The sequence below is a fragment of the Xiphophorus hellerii genome, chromosome 7, assembly GCF_003331165.1.
Source record: "Xiphophorus hellerii strain 12219 chromosome 7, Xiphophorus_hellerii-4.1, whole genome shotgun sequence".
Classification (NCBI taxonomy): domain Eukaryota; kingdom Metazoa; phylum Chordata; class Actinopteri; order Cyprinodontiformes; family Poeciliidae; genus Xiphophorus; species Xiphophorus hellerii.
In genome coordinates, this window is record NC_045678.1 from 10,291,500 (window position 1) to 10,317,352 (window position 25,853).

The 25,853-nt window shown below is 37.5% G+C and overlaps 1 protein-coding gene across 4 annotated transcripts in view; it reads left to right on the plus strand.

The window, feature by feature from the left end:
* Positions 1-25,853, plus strand: part of nalcn (sodium leak channel, non-selective) — an 82,599-nt gene that overhangs the window by 42,750 nt on the left and 13,996 nt on the right. For all 4 annotated transcript variants that reach the window (XM_032567827.1, XM_032567829.1, XM_032567830.1 and 1 more), the window contains 16 exons: positions 13,738-13,874; positions 15,447-15,588; positions 16,060-16,133; positions 18,542-18,643; positions 18,744-18,813; positions 19,031-19,122; positions 19,250-19,372; positions 19,576-19,632; positions 20,345-20,465; positions 20,558-20,689; positions 21,859-22,026; positions 22,128-22,232; positions 23,092-23,198; positions 23,286-23,406; positions 23,511-23,609; positions 23,738-23,831. In XM_032567827.1, coding sequence (XP_032423718.1) covers positions 13,738-13,874; positions 15,447-15,588; positions 16,060-16,133; positions 18,542-18,643; positions 18,744-18,813; positions 19,031-19,122; positions 19,250-19,372; positions 19,576-19,632; positions 20,345-20,465; positions 20,558-20,689; positions 21,859-22,026; positions 22,128-22,232; positions 23,092-23,198; positions 23,286-23,406; positions 23,511-23,609; positions 23,738-23,831 — 1,744 coding nt within the window. The remainder of the gene's footprint in view (positions 1-13,737; positions 13,875-15,446; positions 15,589-16,059; positions 16,134-18,541; positions 18,644-18,743; positions 18,814-19,030; positions 19,123-19,249; positions 19,373-19,575; positions 19,633-20,344; positions 20,466-20,557; positions 20,690-21,858; positions 22,027-22,127; positions 22,233-23,091; positions 23,199-23,285; positions 23,407-23,510; positions 23,610-23,737; positions 23,832-25,853) is intronic.

Sequence of the window (25,853 nt, forward strand, 5' to 3'; positions counted from 1 at the left end):
TAAAGGTCTGTCTTGATGGGGTAGCTCATCTGGGATCTGTGCATTAGTTGCTGTTTTTGGTTCTTTCTGCACCTCCTCGTTGATTCTTCAGTACCCTCTTAGTCATTTTGGTAGGCCAGCTGCTCACAATGGGAGGTTCACTATTGTTTCATGTTTCCTCCATTTGAGGCAAATGACTCTCACTGTGGTTTCCTGGTGTCCCAAAGCCTTAGAAATGACTCTGTAACCATTTCTAGACTGACTGATGTCATATATGTTGCTTTTTGAAATCTTTTAGCTTGCATCATGTTGTAAGCTAACGTTTTATTTAAGCAACTATTTAAGTCTAAAAGCCTAGGACTAGATACAGAGAAACTTAATTAAAAAAGGAGAGTTAAGCTCATGTAATTCATGTTTTTAGTTCCTATACTGACTCAGGTTATTGTTTTCTAATTTTTCAATTTGTGTGATACAAAAAACAAAAACAAGAAATTTGTAATGATGCAACTTTTATTGACATAAAATTTTTGCATGTGTGAAACGTGTTTGTGTCTAGTTGAAAGGCCTGCATGGGAAATTTTAGTTTCAAATAAATTTACTGTTACACCCTATAATGTTATAGCTGTGGCTAAGGTAACCCTAAACCTGCTGCTTTTGCATTTGCCTTAAAATTGATCAAATTAATTACAGGTCTTATATCACCCTCACCCAGTTACAAACATTTACTTCAGCGTGGTCCATGTGTGTGCTCAGTGGCGCAGTAATGAGTGAAATCAGGGTAAATGAGTTGCCAGGCAACACGTTTTGTTCATGTCACTCTGTATGCCATAAACATACTGAGGGACATAAACTATCTGCAGTACTTCTCTCACTGTAGCCAGTAACGGTGTGTGTAGGATGTAGGTGGGTGGGTATGCGTGCGTTTGTTTCTAATACCTGGTGGGGACCATTTTCCTGACATATACTGCGTTGTGGGGACACACTGCTCTTTGTGGGGACATAGCTGCGCAAACATGTGGGCGTGTGTGTGTGTGTGTGTGCACCCAGACAGGTGTAAGGTTGTGTCCAGTCATTTTACTAATTCTAAAATGGCATCATCAATAGACCTCGCAGGTAAAAACATCTGTCACTGTTTGTGTGTTGATTGCAGCCTGACCTGCATCTGTCAACTCTGACAGACCATTTGTCTTTATTTGATGGAAACACTACAAGCTCTGATACTAGAGGATTTTGAACTCTTTGCTTTTCTGTGCTGTCTTCTCTAAAGTGCTTTAAAAAAAAAGTATTTAATGTTTAATAAGTCTGTAAATAACATTGCGAATTCTCACGCTGACAAAGGTTTGACTTTTGATCACTCAGACATTTAAAGGTTCTCCTTTAAAAGTGCTCCTTGAACATTAAGTCTGCGTAAGTCTCATGGTGAAACCCTAAACTTTGTTTACAGCCATGATGCTGACACCACCATGCTTCTTCGGCATGCGCTGTTGCTTGCCTAATCCTCTATGAAATCTGTACACATATTTAAACTCTTAAAATGACACTTTTATAATTAACTGTTAATTTTTAACCTGTATTTTCTTTTAAAAATTGTGACTATTTGTAACCATTAAAAATGCTTTAATGCAGTAACAGGGCTTGGCAAATGCCATAATCATTAATGTGAAGTAATTTAAATATCAGCTTTTTTTATCTGACTGTCTTTTTGTTCAGCAGACATTGTCAACACTACCATAAGTGGTGGTAAAGCACCATGTTGAGCACTAACAATGTACGTGCTATGTGGTGCTTGTTTTTGCCTCAACACCTTTAAATAATTGTATGTCTATTTTTGCAATGTCTATCAAACCACAACATAATTGTTGTCATTGGTTTTTGGTATACATGATCATTTCGAAATATACACCAGTACCCCATTTAATATTTGATAAGAAATAGCTCTGTTTTGCTGTTGTGAATTAGATTGTTAAATTGTTATTGTTAACATTGTTGTCAGCATCCCACCGTGCGTTAGAGAGAGAACAATTTTGTAGTAAAGCAGGATTTCAATTTTGTTTCAAAATAAAGACAAAAACCTTATATTAGATTTTTTTTTTTTATCTGTCTTCAGAAGCTTGTATTAGCAATGAGAACACATAATTTGATTACAATGGTTAGCATAGCTAATTCTAAACATCAATCTCTTATTTATTTTCTGTACAGTTAATAGCCTCTTTCCTGTACTTTAGGATTCTGTACAGGAATATTACCTTCCAATATTACCTTATCCTGCATGTTCTGTGACAGGCAGAAAAGGAGTCTTAATAAAGATAAAGCAGAGCAGGTTTTGTACGCCTAGCTATGAACCAGCTCCTACTATTACAAGACTGAAGTAAATTCATGTTAAGCAAGAATCAGCTTCTCTTTGATATGCTTAGAATCATTTATTGTTTTATGTTTAGGTATCTCTGGTGTAAGAAACAGCGTGTGGTGCTTGCATTTTTGAGCTGCATAGGTTTGAATTTTATTAGTCTATGAGAATACACAAATTTGATTACAATCTTGCTTTAAAATATGCCCCAAAGCACACATTACATGTGTGCATGAGGTATAATCATTAATAACAAGGAAATAAAAAAAAGGGATGTGGCTAATTACCAGCTGGTTTATTTCTCCCTACTGAAGAGAATATAAGTAGCAATAATTTCTCAATGGTCTTCACACTCTCATGAACAAACAAACCCACATCTCTGCGTGCATTTTCTAATCATCGACACTGATTTGGTATAATGCATTTATTGTTTGGAATTGAGTTTGCTCAAAATCTTTAATGAAATAAAGCCTTGGGCAGACAGCTGGGAAAACAGAAGTGATGGGAGGAATTAGACACAGGTACAGAAATTTCACCATAAGAGGACAAAGACACATCTGCTTTCTATGTGTTTTTTTTCTGCTTGTCACTTTAAATATGATTTCAAAACATTTATTTTTCACTGACAAAATAATTTTTAAAAAAAGCACATTTTTCTAAAAAGATAAATGAAAGCTTAAAATGAAACTTGCATGGGAACTATTTTCTGAACACGTTCACTTCTAGTCAAGCATGTGACACATCTAAGGTTATCTTCATCACAAGGACTTCAAACATAGTAGAATATTGGGAATGACAGTCAGCCATGCATGGAGGGGAAACAACTTCATAGAGACCATGAGTGCAATGCAATATTCATTCCTTCCCGTCACTGGCTGGTGGACTTTGTAGTGTGAAAGACTGATTGCCCATCTCCACCCAACAAATCACTCCTGCCTACAGCGCAGGAGAGGACCACAGGGTGGTGCGAGACTGGGGAGAAATCTTTTAACCTGTGCCAGGAGATATCAACCAAATAGGAGAGGATGTTTACCCCTGAGGCCACTCATGATGGTAGTAATGTGTGTTTGTGCCCATGTGAAATGAATTGTCAGGAATGTGACAAATTTGTATCTAGAGTTTGCACACACACACACTGCTCTTTGCAATATTTGTGTGTGGTTGTTTGTCAATAGGGCAGCTAGAGAGTTTCTGTGGCAGCTGGTTTTTGAGAATAACACCATGTAGCACAGATCCGAAGATAGAAGTCTTAACAGTTTGTGTCTAGGATGTGTGCACTCTGCAGAGATGCTAGTTGTCCTTTCCCTGACCCCTGGCTAGACCTGTATAAGTCCTGGATAGTGGGAATATCACCCCTGATGATCAGCTCGATAGACCTGATTGTATATTTCTGTCTAACGCAAACTTGCTTGAATAATTGTTGAGTTAAGCTCCAGGTGCTTCTGACTGTACCAGTAGACTATGAAATCCACCTCTTGTCTGTATGCATACTCAAAGTGTGAGGCAACACAAGGGGGGATAAGTAACCTTCACACATTTATTTGTCTGACTTTGAACTGTTGTGCTGAAGTTGGTGAAGCTGGTGGCACCAAGTTCACCAAAATCTGTATTAACAAAAGTCCTTAAGTCGGCCTGCACAGGTTCTGACGTATGAGGGGGACACACTATGAGATCCTGTATCTTTCCTGATTTTCTGCCTCTGAAAGAGCATATTTACGTCTTCCTCAGAAATCTTAGGAGACATTTCTGAGAGAGAGGGGTGGTTGCTGCATGTAGAGCTTTTGTGTCAAAGTGAGATATGGACGAGTTGGTGGGAGGTGTGAACGGCTGCTTTTCAAACCTACAGTAGAAGCTGTTGAAGTTGTCTGCCAGACGAGGGTTCTGCTGAGGATGTCGGGTTGGCCAGTCCAAGCTGATGTTGGGTCGTCTTGCTTATAAGGAAGGAGTAGAGAAGAGAAAAAGCTAGAGAGAAAATCTAGGTATTATGCATTTGTCTTATCTTTAGTTCTATTTTGTTCTGACGTTTATTATTTCCGTGCAGTTTTTTGTTCTAAAGAAAGAAAGGGATGATTTAGCTGCCAACCATTGTTGCTTCATAATTGACCAGTGAGAGAACATCTTTGCTAAAAAAAAAAAAAAAAGCCAGGAAACATTTACAAGTTCACCAACAATATCACACTTTCCATGTGGTCGATGTGCAGATACTTTGATTTGATTTGATTTAGTCTCAGCCTGAATTAACTGGAGACATGTTTTGACAAGTAGAAGGTATAGTTGAAATATCTTTTCATATCCCTGTGCTTCCTCTGACAGAAATGATACTAAAAATAGTTAACTTTAATCTTTCTTTAGTAACAACATCTACATTGAGGAGCGCTGTTGTTAGTTTAGCATGACCTGGTAGCATTTAGGTAGGGTAATTTTACTGAGAAGATTTTATAATAGTTAGTTTCTGATTGACTTTTCATCTATCAGCTGAAAATCGCCAGGTCAACAACTTCAAATGTCTTTGTGCATCTCTAATCCGAAAGCAACAATTCTGCTGAAGTTACTATAATGTTTGATATATTACATGCATGATCACTTTTTATGCTTTTTAATGTTTTTCTTGGCTACAATTGACATTGTATCATTTTAACATTAAATCTATGTCTTTGCCACAATCTTAACCAAGCGATGAATTTAAACGTTTTGACCAGAGGACAAATTAATACTTATTTCTGCAGCAATTACAGGAGATGCCTTTGACATCTAGAGAAGCAATGCAGAATCAATCAGATGAACTTTGCACTGAATAGCTTGTGCCATCTAACCATACTGTCATCTAGTGCAAAGCCTACACATGTGAATGTTAAATTATAAACTGAGATTCTTTATTTATTTATGGGCAAAAATGCTAACTATGTTTTTTTTTATGTCTGTCTTTTCTTTTGTTTCTTTGTGATGAATTATGATGGATAGCTTAAAATCCCATGATATCAGCTTCAGCAGAAATGACTGAGTGAGGCCTCACCACCTTCTGCACATCCTTACAGAAACACCATGGGGAACCAAACAAATCGCAGACTGAGGGTGTGATGTGGTGCAGGGTAAATTAGATTGCGGCCCCAAGTGTGTCTGGCAAGTCATGTTTTGAATGGAAAGAGCCGCGGCACTGACAGCGTGTGGTTGTCAGCTAAGTTGCGTCTGTCATCTTGTTCCATATTTGTAAAAGGGGCATGGTAGGATCTGGCACTGGTTGTTACATATCAGAGGAAAGAGAGAGAGATAGAGTGAGATACAGAGGCTGGAGGAACAGAGAAATATGTTAAATAGGAGGTAGGGAATAATTAACACAAAGAGTGGGAGCATGAATAGGAACAAGCTGCATTGTCAGAATTTCACAGCTGTGACAGGAAACAGTCGCACTGAGGCAAACAAATAATGTCTCTAATTGTAATTTCTAATTCCTTTCAGTATTAATGCATCACACTCATGTGGAAGTATATTAGATATTGGTACGTGCGTTATGCTGCAGCATCCATTTATTCAACATGTTCTACAATGAATATTCATTTTGTTCAGCAGAATTCAGTTTGATCAAATGCATTATGAGGTGATAGCATTATGGCATCCCACCATGGTTTTCATGATTTATGAATTCAACTAAAAGCCTGCCCTCCATTTATGTTATTTAATGGACTAAGGGCTTATTTGAGGATTTAACAGAGGAGAAGAATAGGAATGAAGACAGAGGGAGCAGAGAAGAAAGGAGCATACCCCTTGGAGAATCCTAGTACAATGTGTTCTTATCTTTTCAATGTCACTTTCAGTTTTCATTTGGAAGATTTCCCGACCCTATGCTGCTGCTGAAACTGTCTTCACTGTCTACAGTAATACAAAGACACATCTCCTTTAGAAATAAACTAGTTAAGTAGAGTTAGGTCATTTTTTACATTAATGACCAGTGTTTGTTAAAACTTGGCCCATTTCTCCTTGTTGGATTGGTGTAACTTAGGTTTGTAGGCTGACCTTCTAACACACAACCTTTCACCTCTCCCAACAAATTTTCAATCGGATTGAGAGTTGGACTTTGTAATGCGACTTCAAACATTAACTTTATTGTCCTTAAGTAATTTTGAAACCGTATACTTTGGGTTATCATTCATTTAGACCCATTTCTGCCGAGTCATTAAATTACTGACCGATGTCTTGAGATGTTGCATAAATATTTATAAAAATATCTCTAAAAATAAATATTTACTTTCCTCACAATGGGATCTATTTTTGAAGGTACATTGGTCTCTCCTGCTAAAAACAGCAACAGATGATGCTGCCACGCTGTACTCAACTATCAGGATTGGGTTCTCAGGAATATAGACTTTCTCTGTTGGCTTCAAATATAATGGTGATCATTATAGCCCACTTCAATTTTAGCTTTGTCAGATCACTGAACATGCTTCCCAAAATCTGTAACTGTAATCTGCTTTTTGACTAACGACTTATTCCTCTCTGAGTGGTCTTTCAGCCTATATTAGTACCAGATTCTTTTAGCTTAACCGCTTCAGTCTACATCAAAAATCTGCAACTCCAGTCCTCAGGTGCCATTGTTCTGCAACGTCTGGTTGCATCCCTCCTCCAACACACCTGAAAGAAATGAACAGTCTCACATACCACGGATGTAATTCAGGCTTTTTAATTCAAGTGTGTTGGAGCAGGGATGCATCCAAAAGTTGCGGGACAAAGGCACCCGAAGACTGGCATGGCAAACCTCTGGCCTATAGCTTGACCGAATTTATTTGCTTTCATTTGGAGATGAACGCACACATTTTGCTCTAATACCTCTAATGTGTGCCTCCAGTTACTAGAACTGGAGGCAAACATCCAGGCGCAGCTTTCTAAAGAAGCTGAGCCTGGATATCTTCAACTATTTAAATATTTGATTTTGGTCATTTGGTACCTGACCAAAAGCAGATAAAGTTTTGTCTAATTGTGTGCCTGTATGTGTGTAGAAACTAAATAAATTGTGTTTCATTCAAGGACTCTTTCTTTTGTGTATGCCAGTTGACTGGCATCATTTTTGATTAAGAAATAGGAACATCTATGGTACTTGAAGTTGTTTTTGGTATTAGGAACAGCTATCAGAGGTTTATGGGCTGTGTGGCTTTACAACAGCTCCAAAGCATGGCTCATTACCCAACTAATGTGAGGAGAGGGTGACCCTGCTGACTCGCTCTCAGCTCTCTGTCCCCTGGGCCCTACAGCAATGCTATCCCCAAGGCTAAAGGAAGACAGTGAGGAAATGTTGAGTCAAGAAAGGTCAAAGTGAATCACATGTACGTTTACATGTCTGCATAATAGAGGTTCATTGTTTAGAAAGGTTCAAATCCTACATCATACATCGAAGAATAAGATAAAGATGTGTATTTGTAAAATGTCCAGTCTGTGATCACATAGATCCTCATCCTTACATATAAACAACTCCCATCTGGATGTGTTGATTAATGTGTTGTTTTGCTAGGCTCTGATGGCTGAATGGTAAAATGCAGATGACTTGACCAGTACGTACGCACACGCCTACAGGCATTCAGCTTATCTGTGTGGGTGGCAATTTTGTAGGCGGCTGTTCACCAGTTCCACATTATTTCTGCTGGCTGGTCTCTCAAATATTCATTTTCTATGTTTGTGCATACAGAGGGTCCTTCTACAGGACCAGGGGGATGGTTCGGAGGGCTTGTTTTGTATGATGCATGGAGTATACACATGACTGTCAAATAAACAGCTAATGCTTTTACTCCTGTGTTTTAGAGTACCTGAGTGACTAATGACCAATTCTTAAATGTTGTACTGTTCCCATATTATATTAATAATACTCAATGGGTGGATGAGTTGTTTGAAGACTGCTCTATACTCAACAGACTTTTTTGTAAAAGATTCAAGCCATATGTTAAATTATGCATTAGTTATCATAAATTTTAATTATTTTTCATAAATTAATTCTACTTCACAGATCCTGTATCCATTGTTTCGGTACTCCGATAGCTAACAGGTGCACCTCAGTGAATTTGAATATCCTGGAAAAGGTAATCTAGTTTGCTAGTTCAATTGTGAATTTTCTCCAGACTTTTTAATTGAGTGCTGCTTTACACTCCTGTCAATGCTGTGGTTTTCCATCTTCCTTATGGACACTTTTTTCTTCCAATATTTTTCCTTTCTTTTAATATTCTATTATTACGCCTGTATATTGCACTATGTGAACAGCCCTTTTGTTTAGCAATAATCAATGTGACTTACCCCTGTCTAAAAGTCATTAATGACTGTCTTCCAGACATCTGTGAAGCCAGCAGTCTTCACTGTGGCTGCAATGGCCATGACATGGTCATCACATAACATTATTGTGTGTTTTGTAAGTCTTACGCTAAGTTACAATTTTTTCTAACTGAATTTCAGCTGAAAGGCGTAAATATTAATATTAACCAAACTCCATAAACACTTGAAATCCATCATTCTGTGTGCAGTGACTTTGCTTTTCATATTTATATATTTCACTTTAATGAAATACTTAAGTTTTAGTAAGAAATATGTACTTTTTATGAATGGAAATACACATTAACGTTTGCTGGAATTATACATATAACGTGTAAAAACATCTTGAATTTGTTATTAAAAATGGGAGATTAATTCATTTAATAAATTAGTACATGTACCTCATGGTTATTTTAACATGTTAAAAGCTAAATGCATATGAAAAAAATTCTCTAATTGAAGTTTAATAATAAAAATAGTTTGCAGCATCTGATTGGTTAATTTGCACAGCACATCAACTTCTGACAAATTATATAGAAAGGAGCAGTGGTGGCTCTTCATACCAAATCCATGCAAAACACTCAAACCCATAATATGTTTCAGCACAAAACTGAAATTAAATAATTAGAATATACTTTCCTTGAAACAAAATGCATGTTTTTACTAACAGATATGTAATAAATTATCTACATGTTGGATTACATGATTATAATTTTTAAACAATTGGGGACACATTAAAGTTGTACGTTATTTAGTTGGTGAACTATAGCACCTTTGGACCTTCATAATAAAGGTTTAAAATCCAATTGATGTAATCTTTCTGAAAAATAGAGTTACTTACTTACACACATGGTGTGTTTGTCATATGACAAAATAAAGGTTAGTGATGTTATTATTATTCTGGGTCTAAGTAGTAAAAATGAAATTTTACACAATATTCAATATAAATTTTCAGCATCTTTTTGTGTTCTCTAATCATGGCCCCTTTTATCAAGCCCACTCTGACCCTCCTGACCTTTCGCCCTTACTGAATTTGGTACAATGCTAATGATTAGTGTTTGTCAGCGCCACCTAAGGCATGGCCTGAAAATCCATGAAAAATCCTGAATGAAGAGCTTCCTAGCTCAGTGGAGCCTGAAATTGGCTTAAATGGAGGGGGAAGTGGTGGACGATCACCTGAGTGAGTCTTAAGGCAAAACACATTAGTTTTGCTTCCATTGTTATGCCGCTGTACTTGGAATTTCTTCGATGGCAGGAAATGTCATACTCAGGTTTTATCAACTTTTCACTGATGATTCCAAGAGAAATAAAACTCCTGATTGGAGCAGACATCTGTAATACAGACATGTGGTTAGAAAATACACATCATATGCACTCATACACTTGGAAGCACGCATTAATTCTAAAACTTAGCGGAAAATATTGTATTATTATGTCAATGAGTCAGAATGATACTTTAGACTTTAGTGATTGTGTTTTTATGTGGCGAGGCAGATTATCCAGCTGGAGGTAGCTCTTCCGTCTGATGCTTCTTCTGTGATGCATGATGCATTACTTCATAGCAAGATTGTATGTCATTATAATTTCTATATGAATACTGGAACACAGGATCCTTTTAAAAGAACAGTGTTTATAAGCTATGCAGAGCATATCTTAAGCAATATAAACATTTTGTTTTTATTATTATTCATGCTGAGTGTAGCAAGGTGACTATGAGCACATCATGATCAGTAATATATTTTATTTAAATTGACAAATTAGTTTTTGTGAAATAGTTCAAGCTCAGTCAGATGAGAATGGATACTCTCAGTATAGTGTCACAGGTTAGACTTTGATTTTGGCACATAGCATATTTTTTTGGTGCAATGTTTGTGCTATCTGGAAATAAAGACCCATGTAGATCAAAGGCAGTAAAAGCCTCAAAAATGATATCTAGGAACGCATGCATTCTAAAGTTTTGTGAGGAAAAAATAAAAGCATTAATAGAAGCTTAATGCTAAAATAGACATTTTTAGAGAACTGGAAGCTTAGGAAAAAAGATGGTTGCAGTAAATTCGAAACAACACTTCACACGACACAGAAAGCTTGGCTGTGTTAGAACATTTCTGAAGATAAAAGGTTTCTTTCTCTGAGTTGGCAGAATTGATCATGACTTGTTGGAGAAGGAGAGCAATTTTAATTAATATGTGTGTGTTCGTGTGGGTGCGCGTGGGTGTGTGAGGTATATGTGCTTGATTGTTATTTGTGTGTTTTGCTTCTGCATCCAAATGTACCATTTAAAATCACTGCCTCATTTCTAGATCAGGACAGTAGAACAAATAAGCCCATAATTTTGCTCAAAATCTAATTTCAGCATGATGGCACAGGGGGAGCAGCAGTGAAGAGCTTTGATAGTCTAAAACAGAACATCAACTCCAGACATGGCACTTGTTGTCAGAGAGCGTTTTTAAAAATGTATATATACGTAAGGTGCAAAGCGTCTCAGCATTTCAGAGCATTATATATTTTTTTCTCTCTTTTTTATTTATTTATTTATTTAGAATCTTAGACAGTTTAAGAGCGGCTTTATTTTAATCATTAGTTTGCATTACATCAAGGCACTTTATGGCACAGAGTGATCCTCTGGACTCTGCTCCTCATTTCTTTTTGGCTGGGTCCATCTGTTTTGAGATCCAAGTACTCAATAACCCTTAAATGTATATTATTGCTGCAGGAGACACCATACAGTAATTAGCCTGAGATCCTGCACGCATGCATAATAAAATGTTCTCAGACAAGCACTTTGATAACTGAAAATACAATCTAGTTGAGTTTTATTCTGGAACATTTATATGTCACTCTTCTGCAGTTTGGCCATGGCTGCTCCCAATGCTAAACCCTTCTATCCATATTCTATACTTGCTTAATCCTTACATGGTTGTGGTTTCTGGTGACTGCTTTCAGTGGTCAATGGGAAGCCTGCTAAATCCTTTATTTGGAATATATTCAGTATAAATTGGGTTGGTTGTTGAAACAAAATAAGAGTCAGGCAGAGGGTAAGACATATCCTGTCCTCTCCCTCCTAAATAATCCCTGGGCTTGAACATATGAATACTCTTCAGATTTTATGAGCTGTTGCTTGCATTGAGCACATTGTTGTTCCTTTGCATTTTAACATTCTGATGATCCAGTCAATGATTACACTGGAAGAGAATGTTTCCATTTTTTGAGCTGCTTTATCCTCACCCTTTCAGCCAGTGGGGTGTACAGCTTTTGAGATCTGGCGTATGACTTTGTATGTGAAGACAGAATACATTATCTGAAGCTGCTGTGATACCTGATGTTTCCTATCCTGCTGTGTATGTATGTGTTTTGAAAACTTGTTTTACTTTTTTTGAACCACAGAGTCCTGTCATGTATTTTAGATTATGTGCAGCTTCTGAACTGATAAGAAAATAGGTCATCAGTTGGAGCCACTGCAAAGAATTGTAATATGGACGTAAATTAATCTTTATCTGAAAAGACAGATTGACTAATAATATAATATTGTTGTTGTGTCTTTGCTGCAACCTAGTAATAGTAGTAATGGCACATATGTGGGCTACCAACATCATCTCAGATTGTTAATGCCAGTGTACCAAATTTTTCAACTATGATCAAAATACTCTGTGGAAACCTTTCTTAGCTGGTGATAAAATTGTATATCTATCAGTATCAGCTGCTTAGAATTAAAATTTACTGTGACACATAATGTGATGGAAAAATGTGCTAAAATTTTCGGCTGCATACAATTCTCTTGCCCACTGTTGGCAAGTTGAACAGTTTGGTATTGACCGTTCCAGTAGGTAAAGGCTGTCTTGACTACAGTACTGAAAGTCCAATAGTCAAGACTATTGACTATTGTCATTACCAATTACCTATTGGTAATGCTTCTTTACCTATTGGTAACCAACAGACAAAATTATTATTATTTATTTATTTATTTTTCTTAGAGCGCTGTTTGAGTAAACCTGTTAACATTTATGTGACCCAATGGTAAGGCCCAAGACCTTTTTTTCCTTTTTTGTGACTCTCTTCACCAAGTTTAATGTCGGTCTTCATCTCCTTACACCATGCCTGTATCTCTGCAGCCAGAGTATAGACAGAAAGCTTAGGCAAGCAGATGCTGCTGCATAATTCTATCTTCCCAGTGTGCCACTCACCCACTCAGGGCAAAAAAGAAACTCCCACATTTTTGTCTGCTAGAAGCAGGAATCCGATCGACAGACCTTCATTTCCTCATTTATGTCTTTCCTTCCGCTTGCAGGTATACTCCACTCTCATTCGGTAGCTTGAAATCAAATAAGTGCAGAGAAATTCTTCTGTGCAGAAATATTATCGTTTTGCACACAACTCTTACTGGGAGACATTCATTAAGTCCATTCAGTATTTTTCCCGACTGTTACCTTCTCTGAACGCTATGCCGCCAATCACTATTGCTTTAAATTTAGTTCACTTTTAGGCCTAATCAGCAATGCATCATAGGATATCTCCAGGCACCCAGACACTCAACACCTGCAAGGGAATTTCAATCAGCCTCCCCCATAAGTAATTAAATGGAAATAATTGGTTTCATTTCCTTTGTCATCTTTTTATTCCACCATTGTGTGCCAGGGCGCACTCGCACATTATTCTGTCGCTTCCTTTTTCTGTTCTCCATTAACCACTCCAAAGTAATCTCTCTTTTTTTTTCTTTTGTTGCCATCTTCCCCCTATTATGAAAAGTAAGTGGGATCTCATCCTCTGTGTGGTTGTCTGTATTGTATGTGATGTGTGTGTTGTAGGTAAGTGTGTTGCTGCCATCATCAGGCAGAGAAATAAAGCTGCACCTTTACTACTGAGAAATTCTCTCTCCCAGACTTTGTTTTTTTTAATTATTATTATTCATACATACTGAGGATAATTTGAGGTTTTCAAAAATCCCAAATGTCCCTGCTGTCTACACTTGAGCTGATTCTGTCCCTTTTTCCCTTGTATCTTGTTTAAATCCCTCTCTTCTCCTCGCAGTGGTTGCGTCATCAAGGTTGATTTCACCATTTTACAGAAGCTTTTCATGCTGTTCTGCTCTGAATGTGAGTTGACACCCCACACTCTTTTTCTCCCGTCAGCTCAAGCAAAGCGAAGCCAACGCAGACACCAAAGAGAAGCTCCCTTTACGACTCAGGATCTTTGAAAAGTTCCCCAACAGACCTCAGATGGTGAAGATCTCAAAGCTGCCATCTGATTTCACTGTGCCCAGAATCAGGTATTCCATCACAGGGTCGTACAAAAATATTAACATTAACTTTTTTGCATTGATGTCTTGTTACAACCAAAAACTCTAGTTATATTTTATTCTGGTTTCATGCCAGCCAACACCAGTCTTGTGGTCGTGGTTAATATGTCCAATAGGTGGGCACAAAAGTCTTCTTAATGTCTCGAGCGTGTGCGGCGAGTTCGTGGCCAGGAGGGTTTTAATGTTGAACATTTGCAATAGGTTTTTATACACAGCTTTCATAATCATGTTTTATATGCTCAATAGCAGCTTTGGCATTTGTTAATCATATTCAATTGGGTCACTTTTTCTGCTGTATTATGCACACGCAAGCTGTATTACACCGGTTTGTGTGTCCCTTTTACCATGTTTCTAGAGACTTATGTTGTGTATTAGTGGTGGGACTCAATTAAAACTTTTGAAAAATAAATGCAATCTAATGTTAATCAAAAACCCTCTTGTTGCTAAATTATTGAATAACTAGACATATGAACTCAACAACAACGATAACGTTTCGGATCACTTTTTGAAGAAAATTTACCCCCAGAGGGCCAAAAAAAGCGGCTTTCTCGTCAATTGCTATTGTTTGTAGACACCGATTTGTGCGTTAGAATTACAGTTGAACCAGAAACACAATTCAAAGATTCCAGTTCATTTTGATTTTTTCTATGTAAAAAAGAAAAATGCAATTAATTGCATTAAAACTGTTAATGCATTAAAATATGTGTAATTAATACATCAAAATGAACATGATAACATAAATACTTACAAGGAGAATGTTAACGTGTGAAGGGACAAGCAGATGGAAAGAGGCTTTGGGATATAATCTGACATATTTACAAATACTGTGGATCTGTTCGTTACACTGTCCCTGTTAAAAATAAATACATTTTGGGGAAATAAAATCAGAAATTGTACCTGAACACACCATCCTTTCTGTGAAACACCAAAGGGATGGTGAAGCATGCATTTAAAGCTAAAATGGAATGGTTTAGATCTTGAGCATATTAATGTGTTAGACTGTCCATTCATTGACTATATGAGTTCTATATTACAATTTGTTTTTTCCAGAAATTCAACTTACATCACATTTAAAAAATGAGCAAACATTGCCACCACTTTCCCTAAGTCGTCCACATTATATTGCCTAATATGAAATACAAAGGAAGAAAAGGGGAAAATATTTCATATCGTCTCCGTGCAGATAGAAAATCATTCACATCGAGGCCCATTTGTCGCACAGCTTTTAGCAGGGGAGATAAATTCCATCCAGTACGGCAGACTTCATAATAAGTCGTATTATTAAGTTAGTGATTAGTGCACAGCTGGATTTTTTATTTTTTTATCTTTTGCTCGGTATAGAGAGCACTCCCTCAGCAGCCCATATGTTGGGCTTCTGCAGCAACAGCTTCCACTGATGTATTTTGCAGATGGATTTGCTCTCACACAGTTTAGCCTTTTAATAAATCTGTGACCATTTTCTTTACCTCTGTATGTGACTGCCATGAGTTGTAAACTGTTGTAAACATCACTGTTGTTATTTGTGTTTGCTGTGAATTCTAGAGAGAGTTTTATGAAGCAGTTTATTGATCGTCAGCAGCAGGATACCAGCTGTTTGTTCCGCCGTCTCCCCTCAGCTTCATCCTCATCCTGTGACCACTCCAAACGATCAGCCATTGAAGACAACAAGTATATTGACCAAAAGGTAGCTACACGTGCTGCTTCTAGTTACACATCATGTCCTCCCCTCTTTTTGTTGTTTTTTTTTTTCTCTCAAACACACAGAGACACATATATAGGCTGCTTTAGAGGCATATAAAGATGAATGTTCTGTGTCCACATAGAATACATTCTAACACAGTGTTCCTATGCTGTCTAATAAAAGTTAGGAGTTTAATTTAAACATAATCCAGGTCTGGATACGTATGGATAGGATATTTAGCATGCAATTTCCAGATATCTCTGTTCCATCAATGCATTAGTTTCCTATCCATCTGTGATAATTTAAGTCCAGAGAAGTGTAGAATTAAGGCATAAAGAATGTTAAGCAACCTTGATAATGTCCCTCAATAACTTCCACACAATGTCTGCAGCTATGCGTTTGTCAAGCCATTTATATGGCATACCACAATTATCAAACTTTCAGTTCATGCCCACTCACGCTTTGCTCTATCAGCTTCGCAGATCAATTTTTAGCATTCGTGCCCGCAACCTCTTGGAGAAAGAGACGACAGTCAATAAAATCCTACGGTAAGACACACCCCAATCACCACAGTAGGTGTGGGATTTTTTGTTCTGATGTGATGCTTTATTTGAATGTTTATTGATCATTACATCACGCAATTTTGGCTTTACAATGTTTTTACAAAAAACTTATTTTGTGTGAGTTTTGCATGCATCAGCTGTAGGAGAATAATTTTAAGAGATTGACTCCTACACAGTGTTAACCTCGTAAAGTAAATGTCATTTGGGGATTATAGTTTGTCTTTGCAGTGCCCATTGTCAAAAGATTAAAGGAAAGCAGCTGGCTGCATTTGCATTTTATTTTTTAAAGGAACTTTCTATGTGCATACAAATGTCTTTAGAAGCAGAGGTACTAATAGACCTTAAAAATATGTAAGGTAATTTAAGTTTAGATGGTTTTCTTTGAACGAAACTTTAAAAATATGTAGATGAGTTGAGCATGTTTTGACCAAGGCACATGGCTTATTATTTTTAATGATGTCAATCATTAAGACATATTTTCATTAACTTGAATGCAAAGAATTTAGCCTAGAGATCAGACCAGGTTTAACAAAATAACACAAAGAAAATGTATTTGATTCTTTACCAAGATGCGTAAAGCAAACAAAGATTATATCTGCAACAATGGAGGAGGATGAGGCTTAACGAAGTGATGATTCTGGCATAATTATTAAGATTTATTCAAACAATTTGTTCCAGTTTAGTCTAAAACTGCAACGATAAATCCAGTGGCAATTTACAGCACAGATGGCTCATGACACAATGCAAATCCTGAACTTTGCTGTAAAAGAAAAAGTTTTGGTATGACCAAATTTGTCATCTGACCTGAACACAGCTGAGTATTATTTGTTAGAATCAAATGGCGGTTGCAGCGATCCATAAACAAGAGGCAAAACATTCTCAAAGTAGTTATTTTTGCATTTGAAAGAGTCCATAGATAGAAGGTGCATATGGGCAAAAATGTAATTTTATCCTAGAATAAAACTTACCCTTTGTATTTGTAGTTATGTCCTCTTACTTTTGTGCTCATATAAATAAATCGGCTTTTCTTACAACACATTTTTGTTCTGGTCCTCAAATTATATCTGAAATGCTACAATTCATTCAGGCTTCCAGCACCGGTTCTTTGTTCTTAAAACGACTGCGTTGGTGCACAGATGCAAAATTAGAACCAGACTGATCATCGCTTGAGTAATATTGTAGATGCATCAGATGTAGCTCTGTCACACCAGCAGCACCACTTGTCAACGTTTCTCACTTTTTATGTATATATATATATATATATATATATATATATATATATATATATATACACCTACACACTCAGTGCCACTTCAGACTCATTTACTGTCGCAAAGAAGTAAATGGATAATTTGCTGTTCAGCATGGCAGAGATGGCACTAAGTGCAGATTAGATTGCAAACACTGTGTCCAATCTGCGCAGCCCAAATGTTCTGTCTGTCTGAGAGACGGACAGCAGATCAGGAGTCATAACACGTTCTGTCTGGCTCGCCATCTTCCACGCGAGCATGCAATTAGACCCAAATACCGACATATGCAAACTCACACTCTGTAGCAGAAGCAGCCATTCATCCGTGCTTATGACCAATTAACAAGTAATCCCTCTGAGTTGCTATAAATATTACAAAGTGTTGCACAGAGTCGATGCCCATCGTGTTGTTAGCACTCCTTTGAGTCTTTGAAACTATTAGAGTCCTGTCTCACACATTAAAGGAACCCTAACCCTTAACATTTCAGAACAATTCAAAGTACCTTCAAAAGTAATAAGACCCATTTAAACTATTTCACATTTTGTCACATTGCAGTTTTTATTTGTGTATTTTATTCAGACCTGGGTCGTTTTCAGGTTAAATTGCTATTCATTGCAGTAGAAATGCAGTGGAGACAAACTACCTCAGTAAACGTCTCTGGTTCCAGAAAAGCTTCCTGCAGTGGAAACACATGTTTAATCACAGTCTGAAGTCTTTTGCATCTTTTGCATGTCATTTTTAGTCCTCTTAATGTTCAGTAATATCCAATCATCTTTGTCTGCCAGATAAATAAACCCAACCCCAAAGCATGATGCTGCTACCACTGTGCCTCACCATGGAGATGATTTTTTTTTTTGGCTTACATACACTGGGCAGTTTGAAAACCACACGTTTTTCTTCCTCTTGATATTTTCAATTTATGTGTTGGATTATCACAAAAAAGCCAGATGAAATGGACCAAAGTTGGTGGTTATTAGTTCTGTGGCAAAATGCTAAAAAGTTTAATGGGTGTGGATACTGGACAACTCAGATGACAAAACTATGGATTAAACCTGGGATGTATGAGATGCTTTTTACAAAGAGGCTTTTTTTTTTTAACCGCCTTTCGGCTGATACTGAGAAAACTCTTGTCATGTTTCCCAGGGCTTGCACCAGGCAGCGGATTCTGAGTGGTTCTTTTGAAGGGCAGCCAGCCAAAGAACGCTCAATACTCAGTGTGCAGCACCATATACGACAAGAACGCAGGTCTGACACATGCATACACAGGCACACATTTAAGTTAGCATGTATTCCTGTTGACGTCTAAGCCGTGAATGCTCCTCATCTTTGCTCACCGTTTCCTCAGATCTCTGCGACATGGATCCACCAGTCAGAGGATCAGCCGGGGGAAGTCGCTGGAAACGCTCACCCAGGATGTAAGCATACATCCTGAGTTACATCCAATTTGTTTTTCTTTTTCTCTTCCTTTCTTCTTTTTAGTACTAAAACGGTTACATTACAAATGAAATCATGTTTGCTTTTAATTACGAGCAAAACACCGCATACAAGTATGTAGTTATGCCATTAGTTTTTACACAGAGTGATAGTAATTCAATCCAAAGGCGTGTTATGCCATGTTTTTTTTTCCACCAGCATTCCAGCACAGTGCGCTACCGCAATGCTCAGAGGGAGGACAGTGAGATCAAGATGATCCAAGAAAAGAAAGAACAGGCAGAAATGAAAAGGTATTTGCAGGGAAAAAGAGTCACACAGCAAAGAGAACCTTAAAAAATAAATCCACAGTGCTCTTTCCTTGTAATCCCTTTGCATGATTATCTGCTTGCCACACAACCTCTGTGCTTGTCTGAGCAGAAAGGTTCAGGAGGAGGAGCTGAGGGAAAACCACCCTTACTTTGATAAGCCTCTTTTCATCGTGGGTCGTGAGCATCGCTTCAGGAACTTCTGCAGGATGATCGTCCGGGCACGCTTCAATGCGTAAGATTTGTCCAAATAGATACATAATAAATATCCGACTGCTGATACTTTTTCCGTGTCCAGTTTCTTTTGGAAACAAAATGATCAATGATAATAATTGATCTGCATTAAATGACTGACTCAGGGTGATGTAAACCTTTGAAATATACTGTAAAACCATAACGTTATTGCATATTTTCTGTTTCATCGTCTTTCATACCTAGATCAAAAACTGACCCGATAACAGGAGCAGTGAAGAACACCAAATACCATCAGCTGTAGTAAGTGTGGCTCATAATTGTTCGTCACGTGTTCTTTCCAAAACTGTAGTTTGGATTAGTACGTTATATGCATTACATCTTAGTCATTGTGAAACAAAGTTCAGAAAAGCTGCATCTGTTACTGAATCTGCAGATACATCACTTGATGTGCTTTTTTTTTTTTTTTCTCTTTTATCAAACTCACTTTACCTGAATTTCCTCTACATATGTACTTATTAGCATAAAAAGAAATCCACAGTTCTCTCTGGGGAAAGAAATAAATATGCCACTAGCAGGCTCCCGCACAACTCGTTGACAAGCTGAGATTATGCAACCATTTGATTAATGTCTTGTAGAGGTGACACATGTAAACCATGTGGGACACTGGCTTCAAAGGTCAGGAATTCCCTACTCTTGATGTAATTGGTAACATAATTGAAAGAAAGTTTGAGTTACAACTGCTAATATTTGCCACAAGTAATTAATGACTTGCGGTGTGTTTAAAAGTACGTATGATAAAAAGAGGAGGGCTAAGCACAGTTTCTATTAGAATCCACGTGAACACTGCACACTAGACAGTAAAATTACTGTTTTGTGAGTTAGTTTGCAATCCTTTGCACCATATCCAGTGTTTCAGCCACATGCTAATAGCTGAACTGTGGGCTAATTAAAATTCCACATCTGCTTTTTGAAACTACCTCATAAATTGCTACTGATGTGTCTGTCCTCACAGCGATCTTCTGGGCTTAGTCACCTATCTGGACTGGGTGATGATTGTGGTGACCATCTGCTCCTGCATCTCCATGATGTTTGAATCACCCTTCACCAGGGTCATGCACGTCCCCACTCTGCAGGTATTATAACCCAGATGGACGGTCGGTCACATGTGCCGACAAGCAGATTCACGGAGGAACAGATGTCGCCGTAATCAGGACGTCTGTTTCAGATTGGGGAGTATGTGTTTGTGATATTCATGAGCATCGAACTCAACCTAAAGATCATGGCCGACGGTCTGTTCTTCACTCCTACGGCCGTTATCCGGGACTTTGGAGGAGTGATGGACATCTTCATCTATCTTGTGAGAAATAGGCTTTTTCCTTTAAATGTATTAAGTGATATGATTCTGAGGCAAAAATAATAATAATAATAATGTTTACTATGGGGAGAAAAACAGAGTATTGAGTTCTTTAAAAAATATGACGGTGCTAATGTAGACTTTTCAAACAAAGTAAAAAACACAAGAAAGATGTTGCCACCCTTTCTGTTTTGGCTCTTTGCAATATTGATGTACGAAAAACAACAAAATAAACTCATGATGTTGTATAATTCTGCCCATCGGCCTACACATTTGTCAGGAGTTGTTTTTCTGTCATTATTTAGCATCTTTATTTTCTTGTAGAATTCTACTTTAAGTTCTTGCACCAAAGCTCCTTGAAGTGTCAATGAGTGGCAGACAATATTGTTTTGTTTCAGGCATGAAAGCATTATTGGGATAAGAATTAATCATCCTGAAACTAAAAAAATATATAAATATTATTTGTAAATCCCCCCAAATAACTGGATGATTAGGATTGATATTTTTGCTGTATGAAATATTCCTCTTCTGTAGCATCAGTGAAAAGAACAATAAATTCTGTATTCAGGTTTCAAAATGGGATTTAATGCAATTTTTCTATTCTTTATTGTAATTGATGTCGGGATTTAATAATTAATTCAATAAAGGGCAATATTTGTTTTTATGGAGATATTCTGTGTTTATGTTTGCAGTGATAGATTTCAAATCAGAATTCATATCATGACTTTTCCAAGCCCCACTGGTACAGATTTTGAAATGGAACTGCTGCCCAAATAAGTGTAAAATAACCCTGAAGCCAGGTTTTATCCAGATGATAAAACGTGACTACTGTATAAGACAAATCTTCTGTAGCTAGAAATTAGAGTTTGGAAATGTCTGAAATTTTATACATTTGTTGGAATCCTGAAATAAGACTCGAAGAGTGCCTTGACACATCAAATGTATTTTTTAATCTAATGCAGGTTTTCAGCCATCTTCTTATTCATATGTGTACACCATTGTTTAGACTTGCAGACATTTACATAGTTGTGTTTTTACCATCTAATCACAAAAAACTTTTATCTTAAGGCACTTTATTGTTTTATTGTAATATTATTATCCTGTTTTCCTTAGTGTAGGTGTTATAAGGTTTCTTTTTAAGTCTCTCTGCTGTGCTTTGTTCCGCACTGTAGTTGAGTCTGATCTTTCTGTGCTGGCTTCCTGCTGACGTCCCCCCTGAGTCTGGAGCTCAGCTGCTGATGATGCTGCGCTGCCTCCGCCCGCTCAGGATCTTCAAGCTGGTTCCTCAGATGAGGAAGGTTGTGCGGGAGGTTCTTAAAGGATTCAAAGAGATTTTCCTGGTTAGTGCTCAAGTATAACTTTTCAAAATCTTGCGATTTTGATTTAGTAGTCTGGAGTTGGACTCCTTCGGCTTTTCTGCTCTTTGATAATTGTCTCTCAGGTTTCCATTCTGCTTCTCACGCTGATGCTGGTGTTCGCAAGCTTTGGAGTTCAACTGTTCGCCGGAAAGCTGGCCAAATGCAACGACCCACGAATCCTTAAACGGGTACTTAAAGAAAGATAATCTCCTTATAAACTTTCCTTTCCTGCACCGTACTCCCTGTGGAGAACATCCAGCTGAATAAATAAAAATGGTTAAATCCAGCACTTCTACTCGTCCTGGTCTCTAAAAGCAGTCTTGATACTTTTCTACAGGTTTTAGCTAATATGCTGTCTTATACTAACCTTTATTCTCTAGTTCTTACATTAGATTTTTGTCTTATCACTATTTTGTGTGTTTTAATGTCTTTATTTTATCAACTGTTAATGAGAATGAAAATATCAAAGCTACTTCTCTGATGAACTGTGGGAATTATCTTAGTATTAATGTTCCTATCATGACTTGCATATGGATCTGGAGGATAATGTTTACCTTAAATATAATACTTTAATGTTATTTTATTAAACAAAACATTATGAAGTAAATTCACAGCAATTAAAATTCAGCATTTAACTAGAGTTTGAAACCAGAATTTTTTTCCCTAATCATCTTTAATTTGTAAGGTCAAACACCGACAAATCAGCTTTTCTCTCCTTTTCATTAAATGCTTTAATACTAAGAACTTCAACAATTTTCTGTCTGTAACTGTATCAACTAACAGCATATAGTCTAATATACATTACTTGTATATATTTGGTTAAAAATGTGTTAAAGGTCATGGACAAATACATTGACGCAAATAAGAAAATGATCTTGGAGCTCTTTCTTTTACTACTTGATTCAAAACTTCCACCCTTCTTAATGAATTTGCAGCACAATTATCTTTTTCTTAAGAATCAGCAAGTCAGACCACAACAAAAACTTGTTTCTACTTTGCTGTTGTTTATTTATTCATTTATTGTTTAAACTGTGTGATCCTACACAGGAGGATTGCTATGGCATCTTCCGGATAAATGTGAGTGTTTCCAGAAATCTCAACCTGAAGCTGAGGGCTGAGGAGAAGAAACCTGGTTTCTGGGTACCAAGAGTCTGGTAGGACTTCCTTGTTCTGATATTATTTTCTTATAAAGCCGCTATACAGAACCAGTGACTGTATCAACCAATCTTCTGACTTTCCAGGGCAAATCCTCGAAATTTTAACTTTGACAATGTCGGCAATGCTATGTTGGCTCTTTTTGAAGTTCTGTCCCTCAAAGGCTGGGTAGAGGTCAGAGATGTCATTATTCACCGAGTTGGGCCGGTAATAATCTTCAGCTAAAATCATTTTTCCCTGTATTTTTTCTTTCTATATTAAACAGAAATAATCATTACTGTGCTTTAACTCGTATATCTATGTCTCTGCAGATCCATGGCATCTACATCCATGTCTTCGTGTTTCTGGGATGCATGATTGGCCTCACGCTGTTCGTCGGAGTCGTCATAGCGAACTTCAATGAGAACAAAGTAGAAGCAATGGATAGAAATACTACTATTGACGAATTTCTGTCGATATTTTTTCCAAGGAAGAGTGCCTGTGTTTTGCCTCAGCTTCATGATTTCAGTGTTTTGGTTTTTTCTTCTCTGACTTTCAGGGCACTGCCCTGCTAACAGTGGACCAGAGGAGATGGGAGGATCTGAAGAGCCGACTGAAAATAGCCCAACCGCTCCACCTGCCCCCCCGCCCAGGTACAATGAAGCATACTAATGCGGAAAAATGTACATCAAAGGCTTTCCGAATAACTGCAGGACACAATACAGAGCCAGAGCGTGAAGCTTAACATTATAAAAACATCACGTCCGCCCCTGTTCTGTGATTGATTGTGTACTGCGTGCATGTGTCTGCTAGCTCATCGCTAAACAGCACCTGCATGATTAATTCATATTTAATAGTCCTTGTTTTTGGCTGCGGATTGATGCCTTGAGGAATTAATTGTGACACTCAAATGATGACTAGCAGCAGTAACAGCAAAACCCGAATTTGAAGGCAGATCAAGCAAATGGCTTAGACACTGAATGTCACACCCTTCTACAAGGAAATTAATCACATTCTCGCACCTCACTTGAATTTAAAAACAAGCTCTGGTGTCAATTTATGCTTGTACACAAACATCCAGCTTTCTTTCATGCATGTCTAAGTGGTAAGCATAGGGAAACACTGCATCCTTATTGAGTTTGACCACAGATTCACGCCGCTTCCCTCGCTTATGTGACTAGAGTCATGGGAACAGTCAAGGCGCCTCGGAGGCACCGTGGGAAGTTGCTTGTTAGTACAGGCAGGGCTGAGAACTAACAGCAAATCGATGGCTTCAGTTTTAGTCAGCAGTGCCGCTTACCCACCTTGAGCAAACAGACTGATCCACATCCAGAGGTGTTTGTTGCTGGTGAGCCATTAGAGCACTCAGCTGATTACGTCTTCATGCCTGCGAAAACGTCAGTGTGGTCAGTGCTTACGCTTTGCAAATGCTGAAACTGATTGAAAGCTCTGTGAAAAATTAAATGCAAAAATAGTGCCAGTGAAGTGAGCTAATTTTTGAAACCTTGCAGCAACAACATAAAAGTTCCAACACAGGAACTAGCGACATCCAAGACATAAATATGTTATGCTTAAAATGTGATTTTAAAGCCTCAAGTAAGATTGCAAAACTTGGGAAATATGCTTCTCAGACGGATGGTTCTACTTAAAATTGTATTTGACTCTCTGAAATTACTGCCTTCGAGCAAACATTAAAGCCTCACTGTCTATTACCAAATTTGAGTTTATTGTTTGTGTTATTTCCTGACAATACGCCCACCCATCTGTATGAATAAAAGTTTGCGAAAGCTGCATAACAGAAATCTGTTCAAGTCTTAATCAGATCTAGACAGTCAATAAATGCCATCTTGTGGACACTGAAGGATACTGCGCTGACGAGATTTGAGATGGTTTCAGTGCTGTGTAGAAGTATTCATACTACTTGACTTTGATCACATTTTGTCACATTATAGCCAACAACATCTGTGTATTTCATTGTGGTTTTTATGCTACAGAACAGCACAAAGTAGCACAACAGTGTTAAGTGGAGAGAAAATAATCCAAAAACATCCAAATGAAAAAGAAATGTGATGCCCATTTCAATATTTAGCTCCCCGTATTAACTTTGCATCGACAATCAAATTTTTCACTGTTCTTTGTCAAATTTCTCTATCTCATTCAGATTGAAGAGTGTCTCTAAAAGATCATTTTTCAGGATTTCCAAGTGAACTATAATCATTTTCAATTTCTGATATAACCCACAAAATTGTACCTCTTGCTGTATGTTTAAGGTTGCTTTCCTGCTTTTCTCCCAGGATTCTCATGCAGTTATCTCCATTCATCTTGGGGTGAATTTATTTAATTTCCCTTTGGGATCAAAAAAGTATTTTTGAATTTGAATTACGAGCTTTGCACATCTACAGACTCTACTTTTTACCCATTCTTTAGAAAATAGCTCAACTTCAGTCGGATGGAAGGGAAACATCGGCTCAGTTTGGTACTAAGCGTCAGCAATTCCCTCCTTGCTCATCCTGTCAGTTGAGGTAGACAGTCAGGTCTTAGTATTAGTAGGTTTGCATTTTGCCTTTTTTTTCAATTTTCAGATGATTGATAGAATACCACAGTATTGAACTCTTTGACTTTAGTGAATTCTGAAGATCTAACATGAGATATCCAAAGCTTGAGATATTGTTCTA